The 20,856-nt window shown below is 37.0% G+C and overlaps 1 protein-coding gene across 2 annotated transcripts in view; it reads left to right on the top strand.

The window, feature by feature from the left end:
* The window catches only part of LOC146000079 (uncharacterized), a 284,676-nt gene that overhangs the window by 251,543 nt on the left and 12,277 nt on the right, over positions 1–20,856 (top strand). The window contains exon 1 of one of the 2 annotated variants that reach the window (XM_083137412.1): positions 17,094–17,242. The exons of the other annotated variant lie outside the window; for it this stretch is intronic. Within the exon in view, the coding sequence (XP_082993538.1) occupies positions 17,156–17,242 (87 nt within the window). The 5' untranslated portion in view covers positions 17,094–17,155. Of the gene's footprint in view, positions 1–17,093; positions 17,243–20,856 lie in introns of those variants that run through there. 2 annotated transcript variants of the gene reach the window in all.

Here is a 20,856-nt window from a genome sequence, read left to right as displayed (position 1 = left end):
ACAGTAGAGTACAATTGATAACAGTTGTAAATAGAAATTCCCAGCCAATCGGGCCACTATGTACCTCCACTGAGTATTGAACCTATCAAAGTAGAATCTCAACCATTGGAATCACTAGCGAAAATTAAGGTCAAGGTTCACGGATTAAAAATATCAATAATTATTAGAACACACTTTGAATGTTTTTGTGCTCAAAAATTGTTCATGCCTTTCCACCTGGGAAAAATGGGTGGCAGTCTTACCCGACGCGCAGTCTTAGCCTTCTCTATTCTAATCTTATCTTTAGGGGTTTGAACAGGTTAAGAAAACATAGACGTTCCTGCTACGAACGCCTACCTTAACAAAATGTAATGCCAAACAACTAAAAATGGGACAGTTGTAAAAAGAAGAAAATTGAGCATTCACGAGATATTCAGTGAGTGGATAATTTGATGCTTTCTTACTCCCTGCATTGTAGATAATAATGGCAAAGCATGAAAAATCAGCTGCCTTTACATTTTGCATCATTCAATTGCAACATAACAAAAATAGCATTCCTTAGTTTTGCCGCATATGTTTCAACACTGACATACAGTACAAGGTAAAACATAGGATCTGTTATTAAATTTAGTTTATTTACACAAACACTTGCTTTAATTCAACGAATATTTTCATTTTACACAAATTACTTTACGGTTACGCATACATTACGATTACTTCGCAGTTTTAACAAATTAAACTAGTTTTCTATGCATTCTGCGTAAACAAACAACTCTCGGAATCTCGAAGTACGACATGCATCGATAATGTCAAGGAAATAGCACAACAATCGATAAAAATATCGATTCTTTCCAACGATATTGCTTAGTTTTGCCAAGTTTATCACTTGTCTTGTAGCCGTGCACTGTAGGCAATTAAAGATATAGTCGATTCTTAATAGACGGTTTCGTGAATCGCACTTTACTACATCTTTTACTACTAAAAACTACTACATCGTTGTGGACTCGATTTTGTAGTCATTTTTGTGAATCGCCCTGCTGGACTCGTCCGTGAACAGGACATTGCACCAATCCGAGACAGTTCAATTGGCATGTTGACGACACAACTTTAATCTTGCCCCTCTGGCTTGGACGGTTAGTGCAACACAAACACGTGGTACTCGGGCGTACAATCCCTTCATGTGGAGCCTTCGGCGCATAGTACTGGCAGGTATTGTCTTACCGCGTGCGGTTGTAACCATGGATGTGATAGTTGTGGAGGTCGCTCGTCTATTCCGCTTAGGTACTATAGCAATATATCGATCATCAGAAGGGGCGGTAACCCTTGGACGACCGGGCACAGGTCTCCGGACAACTGTTGGACTTGTTTGGAATTGTTTCTATAATCGACAAATTACCGAATGATCAACGCCAAAGAAAATAGCGACATCTTTTGTTGACTGTCCTGCTTCAATGCGTCCGACAGCACGCCAGTGCTCACTATCTGTCATTCGTCTTCTTTCAGCCATAGAAACACGAATATTATCAAAAATAATCCTACAAAAGTTATAAAGACAGCTTTTAAATGCACCCCAAACCCTTCAGAATGCTGCCGTCTTTAACGAAAGTGTGATGATTCTTGCACGAAATCCTCGCTTTTATTCTATTTCAAGAGCACAGATTAAGCACCTAGGTACAGATGTATCACTCTCTACTTACAAAACGAAGCTACACATAGAAAGTGACATCTACATTCGCGGCGATTTTCGGCCACTCGAATTAAAATACGCTTTCGAAATTTTGCATTGCGAGCTTAACTGTTGGATAGCAGTGTATTACGGCGAAAGATAAAATTGATATACAACAGGATGTTCGTAAGTGTATTATTTGATTTTTCAGCACTAATATATTGTATATCTCTCTTTTTTACTACTGACGTAAATGTGACGTCCAAATATTTCTTCCGTGCATCAACCGCTGTTGGTGTGTTTTTCGGCTTGGTAGTAATGTTACAATCTCTACACAAGTTGCATTGGTCGAGTTCTGGCCTCTCACTGTCCCCTTATCAACTGCATCTTATCTGATATGAATTAAATTATATCCGCTTTCCTGGAGCTTTGACTAAATGGGAGGATGAGATGAATGGTGATAAGATGAGGTGAATGACGCACATAGACGTGACACGACACATGTCCACAGAGGAATTCTGCAGGAATAAGGGCAGACGCCGAAGCATAGTAAATCTGCATAAATGTGGTAATCCTTACATTACTACCAGTTATTTTATGAAGCAGTTTCCTCCTAGTCAGTGTCCCAGTTGATCATTTTTCCTTTCCTTGATTACTTTGAATAAAGTTTTTCTTTCACGAACACATCCCAACAAAGTGTTTAATTTCTTTCTTTATCCATTTCACACGCTTTTTTCCTCCCCGATGTGTTAGTCCTGTCATCCATCTCCGGTATTTACATTCTTCCATTTTATATTTCCATCCGTCTTATTTGAGCTTAGTGTTTTCACAGGCTAACTTATTTTAGTTGTGTTTTACTGCATTAAAGATAAACGGTTCTTATATTCATTTCTTATAAGTTCAATTTTCAAAGTCAGTTTAGCGTTTGTTGTTAAGGAACGTGTGTGCTGGCTTGGTGGCCGAGATAGTTTAGTAGTGACTTTCGGTCTCGTCACCAAAGTTACCAGGTTGGAATCCCGCCTGGGTATGGGTGTTCTCTGTGAGAGTCCTTTCCTCATTTTCATATATTGATGACTCATCCTGATCGTCACGTTTAGCCAATAGTGGTAAAGAAGGGAAGCTAAATAACAAATATGAGGGTTGCGGTGTAAGTTAAGGTAAGCATATATTTTCGCGAGAATTCGGGTCATGCACAAAAATCCAAAATATACAAATGGAAGGTGTAAACAATCCTTAAAGGTAGCATATTTCCACACGTGTTTACATGTCTCAAACTATACATTAGCATTACAAGAACAAAATATGCGTTACTACGGTAGGACACAATTACCCACAGTTTCCACCAACTCCCTGCGACATTTCTGGCAAGAACAGATATTTTGATACACAAACACTGTTCACGCCGTGGTATAGGTTTTGTACAGTTTGGTACACCTCGGAAATAGTTTTGGAACGCCTCGGTTCAAGAGAAATTCAGACTTCAAAAGTTGCACTCCAGCGTGAACTTGGATTGCAACATTGCCCAATCTGTTCGACAATGGGCTTAAAATAATGTTCAGGTTTTATACAATTTTGTACACCTCGAAAATAGTTTTGTAACGTCTCGGTTCGAAAAATTCAAACTTCAAAAGGTGCACTCCAGCGTCAACTTGGATTGCAACATTGCCCAATCTGTTCGAGAATAAGCTTAAATAATATACAGGTTCTGTGCAGTTTTGTACACCTTGATAAAAGTTTTGGTTCAAGATAAATTCAAACTTAAAAAGCAGCACCCCAGCTTTTGTACACCTCGAAGAAAACGTACATAAGCTTTATGAATAAATTTCATTATTTTCTAACAAAAAAACAATAACAAGCTACATACATTGTTGTATAACAAGGCTCAACAAGTACATAAAGACATCATGAAGGAAAAGATAGAGCAACATTTCAAGCAGAATGCAAGCCACAATCATGAAACAATGGCTATGCTATGCATAGCGTACAATATATTGTACACCTAACTTTCATTGTTTCCAGATATCTATGTAAACTGATTCTTTGTGCAAATATTGACTGTACACAAACATGCAATACACAGCTGCCTGGTAAACAAAAAATAATTACATGAAATGTAAAATAAAATTTATAATTTGAAATTTGCTTACCCAGTGCGTGTTACTTGAAAATCTCTTTGAACCATTTTTAAAACTTCTTCTTCTTCTTCAGCTTCAACAATCACAATTGCCAGGACGTTATTAAAAATGTGATTCTTGATGTTCCAAAAACCGTCTTATACAAATACAGAATCATTTTAAGAATTTGATAGATGAATAGAAGAATATTAATGAATGTACAATATATTGAACACTATGCACTAATGGGTTAAGATCACGCCACCCACCTACAGTGTTGACAATAAGCAACAATTTCAACTGACGAAATCAACCGCATACGTACAACGTGTGAGGTGTCGACTGAGCAGCTTAGAAGAAGTGTGGCAACCCTGGAAGGCCAGGGGTGTGGAGGAGGCAAGGGGAAGCTCCGACCTTGACTGGACTGTTTTCGTGGAGAGAGCTGTAGTGTCGTCCTTTGACATGTTGACAAGCGCACTTTTGAATTAACGATTGTCTTTCCAGGACTTGCATCACCATTAACTATTTACTGTTACTTTTAAGATGATTGAAGTTATCATCTACCTTCGATGCTAAGAGGTTTCACATTTGACTTATACATATCGAATCCTTGAAGACAGGAACAGAACAAGACATTGGTTAAAAGTCCAGTTCAGTGCGGTGTAAGTCGACAACCACTGATTTATCGATAAAGAATTACCAAATTTCCTCATACATTCTTAAATCAGAATTTTTATTTGACACTTGTATTGGTAGTATACAAGTTGTGTAGTTGTATTTGGATATGCTACATACCCCCCTTTTCATTTAAAATTTCCATCCTGCGTTCAAGATGGCGGATTTCAAGGTGGCGGCCATGGTCACCATGTACCCTACAAGTTGCAGCCCCCCTATACTACCATCTCCCATTACTAGATTTCACATTTTCCTGTCAGGTTTCATAATAAAAAGGGTCTAAAGACTTTTGACTCACCCCGTATAATTCTTACTTGTAGTCAATGCCAATAAAGTTTTGTTTATTGCTCTGTTATTTCTCTATCATAATAGTTTATTTCCTTTATAATAGTATCATGCTCTCTTTTCAAATGTGGAGAGAAATGTGACCGACGGTTGCCCGTATCTACCTAGGTGATAGGTAGATGTGACCTAGTGTGACGATGAGCCATCCCCAGAGACATAGATGTTCTTCAATGTGTTTGCAGTGTACAGTGAAGAATCTTGTAATAGATCTAAGGTATATACGAGTAATTCTTGATTCTTCCAATAAATCTTCAGTTTTCTTCATTCTGCTATACAAGTAAGTATTTGTGAAGAAAGCGTAATTTCCATGGCTCGAAATGGAAATTTTCAAGAAACTGAATTCTTTACTTTCGTTAACATGGTGTTGTTTTTCTTTTTCTTTTGCCTCTGACTACTACAACAAGTAGATTAATAACTAGTGACATGAAGGGATGTATTACAATCAATAATAGTTAATATCATAATATTTATGTAAACATCAAATAATATCAAGTACATTGGAAGCGAGTCTCCTGAAATTTTCTTCCCTTTTTTAAACTTTAAACAAACGGAAATCGTCAATGGTAGCTAGCCCAACCGGGATATTTTTTTTAAATCGTTGTTCATATCCACAATATTTTCTTTTAATGTTTATTAACTTTTTATAACGGCGATCCGGTTTGCTCTAGTGCATATAGTGACTTGTAATGAACACATTATCAGTAAAAGTGTAAGCGATGAATGTGGCATGTCTGTCGATAAAACGTAACTGTTATGAATAAAGATTTCTTGATTCCTACTTCGTACAGTAATTTAATATGTGCAATCTGAGATTTATTGATATACCCCTGAAGGATATTGATACACATATATTATCACATAGTTTGACATGCTGATAAGTAAATGACTTATCACGTTTAGGATACAAAAACAAAATCATATCACAAAGTAATGCATAAATATACAATCTCAATTTTACATTAAGTACAAACTCTTTAGCACACTAGTAATACGCATAAAAATGCAATATTGTATCAACTATGCTATATTAATGTGGATTAGTGATGTAGAAGACATCCGAAATTCCACCTCACTTCCACCTTGTACAGCCCGGTAACTGAGGTTCTGGAACCTGCACCCACGGCTAGTGATGCTTGCGTTGTGCCGTCCATGTATGTGTCTTGATGGTTCTTCATCAACTTCATCTTATCACCAATCATCCACATCATCACGATTAGCCAAAATGGCAGAAATGCTATTGATACGTTAAATAAACTAAATCATCAATCAATCATACATGTGGGATAAATTATAGTATGATTAATTCCTGAAATGGTTTTAGCGAATATACGTAACATATTTTTCAACAGAAGTAATTTAATTTTACTCTGAAATATTTTGTATCTATCAGTATATTTATAATTAATATACATATGTGTATTAACATTAATTTCTTATACGTCTGTACACTATAAGTTTTTTAAACTTGTATGGGTGAATGAAAAAATCAAAGGACTCAAACCTAAATAATGTTTCCATAATTGGATTTTGGATAGGAAATTATAATATTGGATAATTTCTATGTAATTTTGTTACTGTACAAACCTATTAAGTATTTTCCTTCCAATACATCAAAACAATTTAAAGAAAAAAATGAAAAATTGTCTATTGTGTTTCTTGTTAATTTATTTAAAATATCTTTTGTATGAAACGAAACAGTGATCTATGGAATATTTACAATTTCAAAATGAACAAGCCAAATGCATGCACAGACGTGTTTTTTTTGCGTTATAGTGTTACACACCCTCTTGACCTAATATTTCCTGAAGAAAATATTGTACAGTAATAAATTCGTGCATTTTGAATGCAAACATCAATAGAATATTTCCCTCTTGTTATATACCAGTTGATTGTGGAATATTTATGCAGCATATATTTATCAGAACACATCCTTTTTTTAAAATTTTAACTTTCTTTCCTACAATGCTTTCATCTGACGACGTTTACTCATGCGCTCGCTTAATCTATATCTTTATCGAAGTATTCAAACCTATCATCCTCTTCTTTCTCCTAATGAATACTTTTCTTCTTCATTTTCATATCAAGTTCGTCTTAATTCTAAACTACTTCATTCTCCAATTTGTAGAAAGTCTATCAACATCATTGGTTTCATCAAGTTATTAACTTCCATCCATAATAATAAGCAAAGGTTTTTATCTGCTCTTAATTTCGACTAATAGAATAACAAAAGTTTAAGTCATACCACTTGCAAGAAGAAACAATAAAAAATAATAATTATAAACCTAACATGGGTGAACAGTTATCCATGAAGCACCTGTGCAGAGGCATGGTGCAACGCTGAAAACCTTCAATGAAGAAAAGCAGACAAGTTATCAAGTACTGGTTATTTGAAATTCATGTTAGATGAACTGATATCTATGTCAGTAATCAATGGCTGTGTCAATGGTAGGTTATAGTGGGTTACTGTACAGTCTGTCCAAATATAATAGGGACATTTAGTGGTTAAAATAAAATGTCAGCATGTGTAAATAACAATTAGTTTGAAAGGAAACTTTAGACCATTTGAATCCAAGGTCTCTAGTATCGGAGCGCGCAATTTTAACCCTTGGATCATGAAGGTCTGTAGTTTAATAGTATATTCCCATTAAAGTTTATTACTATTGATTACACTGGGCAACAAATTTTGACTTTCCGATCATTGCATAAACTCTGATAAGTGATTCCATATAATTCGGGTGTCCTGAATCCAAATCTGTAAACAGTTTATCTTGATCACATCACAATTCTTTGCAAAGTTGATGTGAAGGTACATCGTAGTACGTAAATGATGTGGTTTTTCTATGCATGTTTAGTTATATATTGAGGTGCCGAAATATAAAATAACAGTAATACATTATGAAAAATTTAATGTACTATATCATACAAGGCATTCGAATGTACAGAAAGAAATCAATATATTTTTAGAAACAAAAAGCTGAATGTATCAGTACCGTCATTCAACATATGCATTCCAAGTTACAGGGCTTGTAAAACTTAAACAAATTAACCTTGTCATGACACATGAATAACTGATTACATGCAGTTGCTACATGTAAATGGACACAACACACATACCATACAAACTGGAAGATGTTCAACATTTGAAGAAAAGCACTGCCTTTATTCAATGCCTTTGACGAACTCCTACATCAGCCCTAATTTTATGTGTAGGGGCGGTAAGAGAACGTCGGATGCTTCAATAAGACACTTCTGCTTGATAGTTTTTGATCCATTGTCGTCGGGGCCATTCTTTCCGTGGCCGAAGCTGAGACCTTCCTCTGCTATCCCACTCGCAAATCAAAAACGGAGATTTTGTATTACCTAGGTGTAGATCCAGTAATAGTGCTATCACTTTAAAATCGGCACACACTTTCCATTTATGTTCTTCATACTTAATCCTTGTCAACAACAGTTCCAAATTTTCATAAGATTCTTTCCAAAGTACAGAGTAACCAATGGGAATGGAAGCATAGGTGTTGCCATTCTTGATGCGTTTTCACGCATCAATAAAAGTCTCCATTCACTAGGGTCGTGCTTAGGTAGTCCTAATTTACATATAACTTCATGGATGTTGTTGCAAATTACAAGCTGGCTCTTGTGTCTTGGATAACACGGCATATATTAACAATACGAAACATTTAATTTCTGAGAAAACCTGATGTGACGGTGGTTTTCTGAACTGAAGAGTACAGGGGAAAAGGGAGGCAAGTCAGTTTTTCATAACTTTACAGAATAGCAAATTGAAAGTTTGAGACCAAATAATCTTTATCCTTATTGATGTATGTTCTGTATTACATGTATTATGAAAATGAAGTATGAAAGAAATTGATTCAAGAAGAGTACACAAGTTATGACAAAAACTTTCTCAATTTAACAGTTTACAGCATTATGAAGTGGTGCACAAATTCACTTGTTCAGGTTTAGGCAGTGCTGTCCTTATTGTTTCTGCCCCTTAGGTCCATGTGGCAGGTTTGTGTAGTAAACCTGAGCCTCTCTTGTGCACAACACTTTCAATTCCTGAAGATCTTTGAACTTTTCGTCTGATATTTGTAGAAGTCCCTCATAAGCTCTAGCAGGGTGTAGAAATTCGTTAAATTCCAGATGAGGCGCAAGGCTTCTGTCTTTTTTCTTCCGGCGCACAATTGTAAAAATCCATGCTGCATTGTAGTGTTCCCGATGCATGATCAGACGGGGATGGTCTCCTTCAACTTTCAGCTTCTTTATTGGTCTGGTTGGAATGGGGAATTTCCTGATGTAATAGTTTTCAAGGAATCCACTTCAGTCTCTGATCATCCCATCATCCACTTCTACAACTGTGAAAGGTTCTGGTTTAACTCGTGCACTTTGGAACACTGCAACCCAGTCCTTAGGAACTTCAGTTACAGTTTTTGTTTTAGTAATCCAATATCGTTGTCGCATTCCATGTATGAATGTCCTCGTATTGGAAATGTAACAATAACTAACTGCAGACGTTTATTCTCTTGAACAACATAGTGTCAATATCGGAGAACAGTGTAATTTTTATTTTGGCCTCCTGCAGAGTCACAGAAAATATGTAAATGTTGAACGTCTGAGCTAAGAATGTTAGTAATGTATTCATTCAAAAACAATGTTACCTCATTTGGCCATTTTCTGCCAATAGTTTCAGGATAAACGTAGAAAATTGCCTTCTTGTCAGACAATTGGTGAAGTTTGAAAGAAGAAACCACTTAATTTTCGTTTGTAGTAAACCATGTTTGCAGTAATGTTTGGACAAGGGAGATTGTTTTGAAAATCCATGGAAATTGATTACATCCGATGATCCTTCCTACTTCTTATTCTTGCCTGTCTTGCGCTCATATAAAGTTTCTGCTTTCCTAATATGAACCTGATGCTGAGTTTCCATATCTTTGATTCTCTTCTCTAAGTCATGCTTCAACCCTTCGTCTGCAGAAACTAATTGGGCCGTGAGTGATTTCTTATGTGCAGAAAATTCATCATAGGTACTACATGAATCGCTTCTTGGGTAACCAAAGGCAATGTTAAACTTGGTATTAAAGATGGTGCGGTATGTTTCATATGACACCATGTTGTGAGGATTCTTTTCTGCGTATATATTAAACATTTTAGAAATGATTAGCTCTTCTGGTAAATATATCTTCTCTGTCCTCTTTCTACTCTAATGGCTTTCAAGGCCTTTAAATGATGATATGTGATCCATAATAAGCTTTTCAGTTTCTGAGGACAATTAATTGTGCCTATTACTATACTTGCCTCGCATGTCGTTACCTATATCTTTATTACATTTTATGGATCTTTGGATATTTTCGAGTCTTTTTTTAAAAAATGCCGTGGAGTGAACGGAAAGCTTTTTGACATACTTGTATTTCTTTTACACTTGCCTTAGTCTCGCCTGGAAATCTTACCTTGTACATAAACTTTTATCTTGTAGTTTTGCATCTTCTTCATCTATTCTTGGTCTCCTTTGTTTGATATCACGTGATGTAATTAAACCACTCAAATGGAAACTTTGTTTCTCCAAACACTGTAAATTATTAAAGTCACTGATAAGTTTATTTCTATGTTTCACATCAACAATGTTGAAACACTGCAGTTTACAATTACAGGAATCTCCGATCTCGTCGTCTGGGCCCTAAGTTTCTTGTTAGCGTCCTTTATCCTCCCAAAATTCTTTCTCTTTTTACTACGGTGTGTAGATACACATGGTCCTTCGTCACATTCACTCATTATGCTATGAATCAGATTCTGCACAAAATATTACTCACAAAGCAACAGTCAAAAGAAACAAGAAATTCACGTTTAAACACTTACGATGGGGCAATCCATTGTAGAACAATCTCTGTAGTTTATAATGCTTCACCGCCTCCTCAGTTCTGAAACGGCGAATGCAATTGACGGTCACGTGCACGTTTAATGTTGGCCGGGTGTCGGAAGAAAGCACAATTTAACAATGGAACGCAACGTTCACAAAATGATGGCATCCCTCACAAACCAAAACACAGCATGAAAAATTTCAATCCGACAGTGTAGCCACATGCACCGCGATCACAACAGTGGTAAAGTTACTTTCGTAAAATGACTTGCCTCCTTTTCCTCCTGAATTTAACTGACTTACCTTCTTCTTCCCCTGTAGGCGAAATCTTCAAGATTTAATTTCTCAGTGACTAACCACACTGTTGTTCTGACATTGCGTCCACATCAACTACATCATTCAAGCTACATGAATCTGCTGTTAACTCATTTTCGACCATTTACTGACTTGCCTCCATTTTCCCCTGTAGTCTTCAACTCACATCTGGTTTCAGTGGGTCGATTTCATATTGGAACCGTTACAACCTCCCATTCAATGAAATCACTGTTGCCCAGTGTAATATAATCTTGTGAATTGTGATAGAACCTAAAATGTAACACAATTTCAATACAACGTTTCAATTTCTGACGTAAAAAATAAGAATTAATTTCCTAGAGTAACGACAGTTCCCAAGCATAGAATGTGCAAGAAGAATCTGTAGATGAAGATTGTTTAAATTATCATTATTGATTAGAAACCTAGTTTAACAACCTGTTAGCCTACCTTTTCCTAGGCAGATGAGTATGAATTAACGAGATAAAAACGGTTACCCGGGTTTGATACCCGGTGGAGGCACACAGTGGTTTGGATACAGTCATTAAATTGTAGGCCCTGTCCCGATCAGCCTATCTGTGCATAATGAAAAAATCAAACTTATATAAACGGTTACCTAGCAAACGTTTCCTTCAGAAAAATTAAGATAAAAAAGAGTTGGGAATTCTTTACACTGTGTCAGCAACTGAATATATACATCTTTCAATGACAAAAAAATGAGCCTATATTAGTTTGTCATAGGATTTCGCTCTAACTAGCTAATGGAAGTCACGCGATAGTACATATGTATATCAACAAATTAATGATTGTGTGCAAGATCGGATATTGTCTAGAAATGTATCCTATTCTTTCACACACAAAATATGTAATGTGGAACTGAGGCAGTAATGGAAGAGAGTTTGGTTGACGCCATCGACGTAGAGAAAAGAGCCATGCAATAAACATTTATCTTATATTTTTATCTTATATGCAATATTTATAATCAAGTGGCCTTACCTCTATCCTCTCCTTTGACCATTTGGAAACATGCAAATAACAGGATGTCAAAAAGTCACATTTTAAAGATAAAAAACGGATGCCCAAATATTGCGTGTTTGATTGTCCTTGAACAATGAACCGTTCTAATGAGGCAAAAAAATTCGACTTATGCAGCATAATGATGGCTATGAATGTATGTATCCGTTGAATTATGAATCATACCCAATACCAAAGAAACAGTTTCATTCAAACGTTCCAAATTTACAAATAAAATAAGGAATTCGTCCTTTATATAGGATAAAGTTTATGCATTGCAAATGCTCATATTTAAAAAAGAAGGAAAACATTTTGATTAGCAGCACTTTTAATTCTTAGTAACAAATAACCACAGTGCGAATTAAGCATTTTGCTGGGGAGGAGCGATGCTCACTCAGTGTTTTTGATTTCAATTCGGGAAGTAGATTTCTTTGAATATGCAAGTTCATGTACGTTACCGGTCAGAATGGTACAAACACACAATTGCAGAATCATTCCTGTCCATACAACGATAGATTGGTTCCATGTGTGATATGTCTATGTTTAATTTAAAATCTTAAAATTGGGCATCATCTGTCAGTATATATCGCAAGAAATGAAGTGAACGTTTGATGCATTGGCAGACATGTAAGTGAAAAAAAATAGTGACAACAACACATTTGAATTAAATTACAAATTCATTGACTTGTGTGCCAGACCCCGTGGCGGAGTGTTTAGCACATCGCGCTACAACGCTAGGGGTCCCGGATTCGAATTCCGGCATGGGCATGGATGTTTGTGAGTATCCATTCAATAATTTCACCATGTCCTCACTCATCACCATCTTCGCAAATTAGCCAAAAGTTGCACAAAAAGCAAAGTAAAATAAACCAAATCAATCAATCAATCATTGACTTGTGTGAGTTTGTTTGTTAAAGTTTGTTTTAAAATCCACTTCATGCATCGGAAGGCTAATCGGGACAGGACCTGCAGTCGATGGCTGTGTTAGTGTAGGTGAGTTAGATTTATCAAGTAATGGATCAACCCGTCCACCCATGTAGACGTCTGTACGTACACACACATACATACAATATACAGGGTGTCGCAAAAAACGTATACATACTTTGTTTGAACGATTATAACGTCAGTGTTTAATAAGATATAGCTAATTTTCAAAATTCAAAATTATCTACTCACATGATATTTTATAATATTTTTTTAACGCCTGCTTTCACACTAACGACCGTTCTGGTCCAGCCACTGCCGAAAACACGCGATCCAATGGAATCGCTAAAATCACATCAAGAATAGTTCCTTTTGGTATTTGGGCGCTTTCACGTTTAATTTCTGCTTTTAATTCGTTCACTTTTGCCGGTTTTGTGCTACAAATGTTATCTTTTATGTATCCCTTTAAAAGAAAAAAACTCTAGTGGCGTAGGTCTGAAGAACACGAAGGGTATTCTGCTGAACCGCTTCGTCCAATCCATCTATTGGTCAGTGCCAAAACCGCACTGTCCGGTTCGGATCATCTAACATGCAACTTTTCTAACGAGAGTGCTTCAAGATGCAATGGGCTCTTCATTTTGAAATTCCAATCTCAAGATCAATTTACCTCACAGATGTCCTTGGGCTCTGGGGATCCGTTTTCACCAGCCTCTCTTGCTGTCAAGAGCTTGTGTATGTTGGCGGTCTCGCGGAACGTTTCTTGTTGATGTTCTGAACAGTTCCATCTGATTCAATTCGAGTTGTGTTAATTCTTGGACCGTAGGGCGCGCCGAACAGTCATTTTGTTATATTTCTGTTTCATTTGTGCCAAATTCATGGAATCATTGTAAATTTTCCCACCTGTAACCTGCTGGTTGTGTGCATGAAGAAATAGAATAAATTAATCTCGTGGGAAGCGTGAAAAGGTCCGGGATCCAATTAATGCACGAGCTTAAAGTAAAGCTACAACCAACAGCTACAAATTCGAATTATTGAAGGTTATGGCCAGCCTTTTGGGCTACCCCCTCAGTCTCAAAAGAGAGCCAATGCCTATTATCGTGCGAACTTAAATAGAACGCAAGAGTTAATAGTTCCCCATTTACCAATCAAAAAAGGAATTGTAGACAAACATAAATGATCACAAAATATCGTGGAAAATTACACTGCTGAAATTCAGAAAATTATCATACTAACACAAAATAAGTACATGTATAGAATCTACGCCCTTTTATAGGTTTCGACACTACTTTCCTTTTTTACCAATAATAGATTTGTTCTTTCTGCTTTTTGCTTTACTCGAAGTTTATGAACAAAAGGTGAGGCACAGAATTGTATGAAAGTTTCGAAGAATGCTTTTGAGTAACAATTTTATTTATATCCAATCATGAACAAGAAACAGTAGACTTCTCCAAATAACAACAATATAAAGGATTGTTTTAAGGCATACAATTCTAAGTTTACGTATCCTTTTTTAGAATTTCCCTCAAACTACAACATTAACAATTCTTACTGTCATTCTTTGTTTTGTCATTAGTAATATATATATGCATTTTACGCAAAATTACAAAGTTCCAGCGAATGTTAATACACGCACGAGTTCCAATGGAACCTCATTACTTAATGCTTCTAGTAATTCTGAACATACCAAGAAATTTCGAACATTACAATTTATCGATATATTAACCTCTTTTATCACGTATCATTTCCATTTCTTTTGACAATAAACAATCTTATAATTTCTATGACCATTTGATGCTCCCAGTAATTACTTATTTATTGGTGCCCACCTCCGTGTGCGTCTTATTTTACATTTTTAGGAAATCGCAATTGTAAATAGCAAATAGCTCGCGTACGCCAGGGTCTACGCTTGCAATTCTGGCAAAAATGCCTCAAGTTCATTCGCGTCACTATTAATGCGCAATCAAAAGGTAGTTTGACATTAGGGGTGTGACGAAGTACTGTAATAACGATTTTGAAGCAACTAGCCTTTTCGTCGATTTGTCGTTTCGTCGTATTACGTCCCTTCTTTATATTTTTGATTCGGTTAAGTTAAACTTATTCCCAATTCATCACAGTCCGCGAACTTGCATTTTCTTTGCAATCAAAAGGAGGGAGAAAACAACACTGTACATACCTCCATTTGATTTCGCATAGAGTACCAGACAGCAATCTCTCACAACCAGGTACGGTAAGACACTACAAGTCTTGGCTTCCTTCACGTCTCGTCTTCAGGATATTGGCGTCACACATAGGAACATCTCTGAGTTCGTATTCAATCACCAACATGGATGCTGATTCGTGTTATTGGAGAAAACACCCAAATCAAACTGGGCAGCGATCAGCTTCGTACATTCGTCAAACGCAGCCTTCCATGTAACGAGTAGAACTAATCAGACAAAATGAATGAATACTGCTTCGCGATATAATGTCCAACATTCGTAGAGAGAGAAAACTAATTCATGGTGCGCGCAAAAAAGAAAGAAATCAGAATGGGTTAAGTCTCGCCAGCGAGGCAACTTGCACACTTAACCATGCGGCGCACGTGAAATTCTCTCCACAGTCGTGACCCAAAGTCACGTCGTTCTTATCGCGAAGATTACAGGATCGGAACTGGCCTTGCTTTTTGCTCGGGAATCGAGCACGGGCCGAGGGGTCGGTGGAGACGTCTAGCGTGATAAATTATAATCAGGGAAAACAAACAAGACGCAAAGCGTACGAATAAAATGAGAAATTGTGACGTTTTTCCACGCGAAAATACAATGCGTAGAAAAAAACGTCACACACCAGAGGTCAAGAGAATCGGTTACGCAATGACGTAATAAGGAAGCTTCGGTGCGACCTCGCAGCTCTTCAGGCAGGGCATTTTGGATTCTGACACAAGGAGAGGAAGTTGTTTTCCTCAAGGTAGACACTTTGTGAAGGTGTCCGAGGAACCACGATATGGAGGAGAAGAATAAGTACTTTTCCGTAATGTTTTAAGTTCCGATCTTGCACGCACTCACTCAATTATATTTGGATCACGATCTTTCTCTTCAATACTATATGACAAAGTGACTTGACGGCATAAAGGCAGATTTAGTTCATTATTAATTAGTTAATCGAATATCCATCAAACTGGCCTAAGTGATAGGACAATGTGTTTCTTTCAGCGAGTTTATCGTCGAACAAACTTTATTTATGTAGTCTGATTGAGCTTGCACATTTTGTGAATAAACTCGCATAATCTTGAACAGCGTTGTATCTGTACATTAGAATAGCATAGCTGCCCCATAGCAAATAAGTAAGAACTTGAAGCCGGAAATCTTCCACTGCGAGCTTACTTCAAAGTGTGTATGCATTAAACAAGTTAGTTTAACGTTTATAGAGGTGATCAAGGAAAGGAAAAGTAATCAACTGGGACATTGAAGAGGAGAAAAGTGCTTCATAAAATAAAGGAAGGTAATGGAAGGAAGAGTGAGTGAAAGAAAAGCAATGTTCTAAGATATTAAGGAAAGGAAAATTAATCAGCTGGGACACTGACTAAGAAGAAACTGCTTCATAAAATGAAGGGAGGTAATGGAAGATTTACCAGATTTATGCAGATTTACTATGCTTCGGCATCTGGTGTTATTCCCGTAGAATTCCTATGTGGACCTGCGTCGTGTCATGTCTATGTGCATCATCCATCACATCTTATCACCATTAATCTCATCCTTCCATTTAGCCAAAAGCTGCAGGAAAGCGGCTATAATTTAATTCATATCAGATAAGATGCAGTTGACGAGGGGACAGTGACAGGCCAGAACTCGACCAATGCAACTTGTGTAGAGATTGTAACATTACTACCCAGCCGAAAAACACATCAACAGCGGTTGATGCACGGAAGAGATATTTGGGCGTCACATTTACGTCGTAGTAAACAAGAGAGATTTACAAGATATTAGTGCTAAAAAAATCCCCTTTTATATTTAGGACCATCCTGTTGCATATCAATTTTATCCCTCGCCGTAATATAAAACCTACTGGCGGAAACGAAAATTGCGTTTTTGTATCTATCCGACTTTTGGCAAACAATTTTTGTGCATTCGTAATTAAACATAGATAGATAAATCTTCTTCCTGCCATTCTAATACGTCAAGGCCGAACTTACATTACTTAAACGTGCGATTCTCTCCAAAGATCAGATATTCGCCGCTTCACACTAGACCTCATCCGAGCAGTGAACTAGACACTTCTATCTCTATCGAACCGGCAGAAATGTTTACAGTGAAGTTTGTGTTTATTGCCTTGGCATGCTTAGCTCACATCCAAAGATTTGCTAATGCAGATGTTTTCGCTTGCGATGTAAGTGTTCTGCTCTTGTACCGCTAACATTCATTTTCTAAATCTAGTAAGAAATTGCAAAGCAGTAATATTTTTGCGTAGTTTGAAAAGAAATCAGTTAATTTAGTGTCAACATAAGAAAAGTCTTAAATTATTTGTAAATATAGAGTTTACAATTGTTTATCCTGCCATTTCAGTGCTCCCTGTTCGGTTCTGATAAAATAAGCAATAGAACTGTTGAAATTCACTTTGGCTAGATGCTACACCAAAATTCACAAAAAGCACGTAAGTCCAAATCACAATTAAATATCAAAAAATCTTTACAAGTCTCTGAAAAACATTTTGTAAATTGCGGAAAAATAAGTTTTAAAACCGAGAAATATGATGAATTGAAAAATAATAATATTATCGACATTGCTTACAAGAAATTGTCCCTTTTAAAATTTTGGAGAAACGAAAGAGATGAAATTGTCTTACTTTAATCACTATTACAAAATATTTTTCCACATACGTATACACGAACATTTCACGCATTATGAATTTATTTAGGGTCCGAAATGAGGAAAACTTAATAATGAGATTTGATACTTTATTTATTCTGACGATATGTATTTAAATTCGACTTCAGATTTCAGTATCTCTACCGCTTGCCAACCATGACAAGGACATTTTAAAAGTTTGTGAGTACATCTCGTCTTTTTCCGGTTTTTCTCAAGTTATAAAAAACAGACCAGTTAGTTCTCTAAATTGTGTGTGTGTGTGTGTGTGTGTGTGTGTGTGTGTGTGTGTGTGTGTGTGTGTGTGTAGTGCGTGTGCGTGTGTGTGTGTGTGTGTGTGTGTGTGTGTGTGTGTGTGTGTGTGTGTGTCGGTTAAATGCATTACCAGGTCCGTCTCCAAACTGTTCGCTGCGTTGATTACTTGCCGCTTACTTGTTCGCTATTCAACCAGGAATTATATTATGAAATTTTAGTTATTGCCTTATTCTTCAGGTCATTCGGCAATTTATTTTTATTCCACGAAGAATTAGGCTGGACATGTGTTAACAAACTTTGAAATGCATAGACGGATTTCTGTAAAATGCAAAATGAAAATAATTTTCTAAAGTATCTAACCAATATAATAAGTTGAGTTAAAAAAACCTTAAATTTATTGTGCTTGTCTGGACACAATACTTGCGACCTTGCACTCGAACTCCTTCTATAAACTCCGTGGACCAATAAATGTCCTAAAAAGCAGCGTAAGTTCAGTGCCTTGAATTCGTAAAATTAATTCCCTTTCAAAACACATTTCTTTTCCTGTTAGGCAAAGGTACACAATCATAACTCCAAAATCAAATACATTGTTCCAAAGTAAAACCTGGTCCACACGTAATACTTGATCGTCAGTCTTTCATGATCATGCCAGACGGATCAAACAAAACATTACGTGTGGATGCAAAGCTTGAAGTCTTGCATGAACTTACTGAGGTTTGACGACCGTTCGAAAGACACATGAGCTGGATTATTATTATTATTATTTTTAATAAAAGGTCAAACTTCTCATAATTTTGCGCCGGGTCCCGTTGATTTTGCAACGAGTAATGTCTTTTTTTTATTTTCTGGGGTTACAATAGCTCTCGCCACGAAAACAGTCCAGTCAAGATCGGATCTTCCCCTTACCTCCTCCACACCCCTGGTCTTCCAGGGTTGCCACACTTCTTCTAAGCTGCTCAGTCGACTTTTCGCGCGTTGTAGAACATATGCGGTTGATTTCCTCCGTTGAAATTGTTGCTCATTGGCAACACTGTATGTGGATGACGTGACCTTGACTGGACTGTTTTCGTGGCGAGAGCTCTAAGGCTAGTAATTTCCAGTAGGTGTGCACATCCATACGTTATTAATTGTGCCTATCCAAATGTTCCTGAATCACGGAGCAAATTCAATTGTGAGAAATTACCCCTCTTAAGTAGCCACTCTCGAGACCACCGTGAGCGATGTGCAAATATATTATTTTTAATCTCACCGCACGTACTGAAATTATACTGATGATTAACCCGCGATCGCTCGCGCTATTAGATAAAATCTAACCATTGCAAAACTTTTGTTATTTCTAGATTGTTACTGGAGGTAACAATGCGTTAAGGCTAAAATGCCTCCTTCCATGTCTCTACTTGTCAACACTGTAGCAAATGTTATTGAAATTGAAAGCGAAACCTTATACTAGCGGCTTTGATCCTAGCCGAGTGCATTGTTAGATTTTTTCTAACATGCGAGTTATCGCGTCACATTTCCAGCGAATGATTGTACAACAGTTTTCCTTTGGTAAATACTGCTTTCATTTATTATTCCGTCTGTGTACAGTGTAGTGGAAAGGTGCATTGGTTCTTCCAATCTGATGATTGTTGTTTTTGGCATTGTGTTATTGAAGAGAATAGCAGTAAAATGTCTGACAAACAAACTAAACAGTACATGATGTGGCTGGAAGAAGAAGACACAGATAAAGTGGACATTGGACCTGAAGACACAGGTTGGGAAACCGATACAGACGGTCCATCAGAACATGAGGAAGTGCATACCGAGACAGAACAGTCAGTTAGTGATTCTGATGATTCTGTGACAGTTTCAAGACATGTGAATCGTGATACGTATCGAGGCAAAGATGGTTCAACAATATGGTTCAAGCAAAAAGCACCACCAAGTAAAATCGCCAGACAGAATATTGTCACACAGTTACCAGGTGTGATAGGTGGGGTCAAGAATTTGAAGTCCATTCTAGACTGTTGGAAACTGTTCTTTCCGGATTCTCTAATCACACGTATTGTCCAATACACAAACGTAAAGCTCAAGGAAATGGCACCTTCCTACTCACGTAATACACGGGACTGCCCTCTAACTGATTTTGAAGAAATTTCAGCATTCCTAGGAGTACTATATCTTGCTGGAGTAAAGAAGTCACAGCACCTAAATACATACTTTTTCATCGCGTCAATGAGCAAACGAAGATTTCACACTCTTCTCCAAGCTGTTAGGTTTGATGATATCACTACACGAGCACAAAGGAAGCAAGAAGACAACCTATCTCCAATTAGAGAAATATTCGATGACTTTGTTATTGTCTGCATGAATAGTTACTGGCCAAGTGCTTACACTACCATTGATGAGATGTTAGAAGCATTCAAAGGACGATGCAAGTTCAGACAATACATTGCAAATAAACCTGCAAAATATGGCATAAAAATATATGCACTCTGTGATGCTAGAACATTCTACACTCTAAATATGGAAATTTATGCAGAAAACAACCATCTGGGCCTTACCAAGTTCCCAATGATGCACAAAACGTGGTCTTGCGATTAATACGTCCAATTGACAACAGCAGAAGGAATGTGACCATGGACAATTATTTGACCTCCATACCTCTAGCTAATGAGCTGTACACCAACCACAGGTTGACACTAGTAGGAACTCTTCGATTGAATAAAAGAGAAATTCCACCGGAATTTTTATCTGTCAAGGAAAGGCTTGGAAACAGCAGCATGTTTGCGTTTGGAGAGAAACCATCTAATAATTGTCTCCTCTGCTCTTATGTGCCAAAGAAGAAACAGAAAAAAAAATGTTATGATGATTTCCACCATGCATAATGACGACGGCATTGAT

This window comes from Lepisma saccharinum, chromosome 16 (assembly GCF_977018435.1).
Source record: "Lepisma saccharinum chromosome 16, izLepSacc3.1, whole genome shotgun sequence".
NCBI lineage: Eukaryota > Metazoa > Arthropoda > Insecta > Zygentoma > Lepismatidae > Lepisma > Lepisma saccharinum.
The sequence above is the reverse complement of the archived record's forward strand: the minus strand, read 5'-3'. Positions and strand labels throughout refer to the sequence as shown.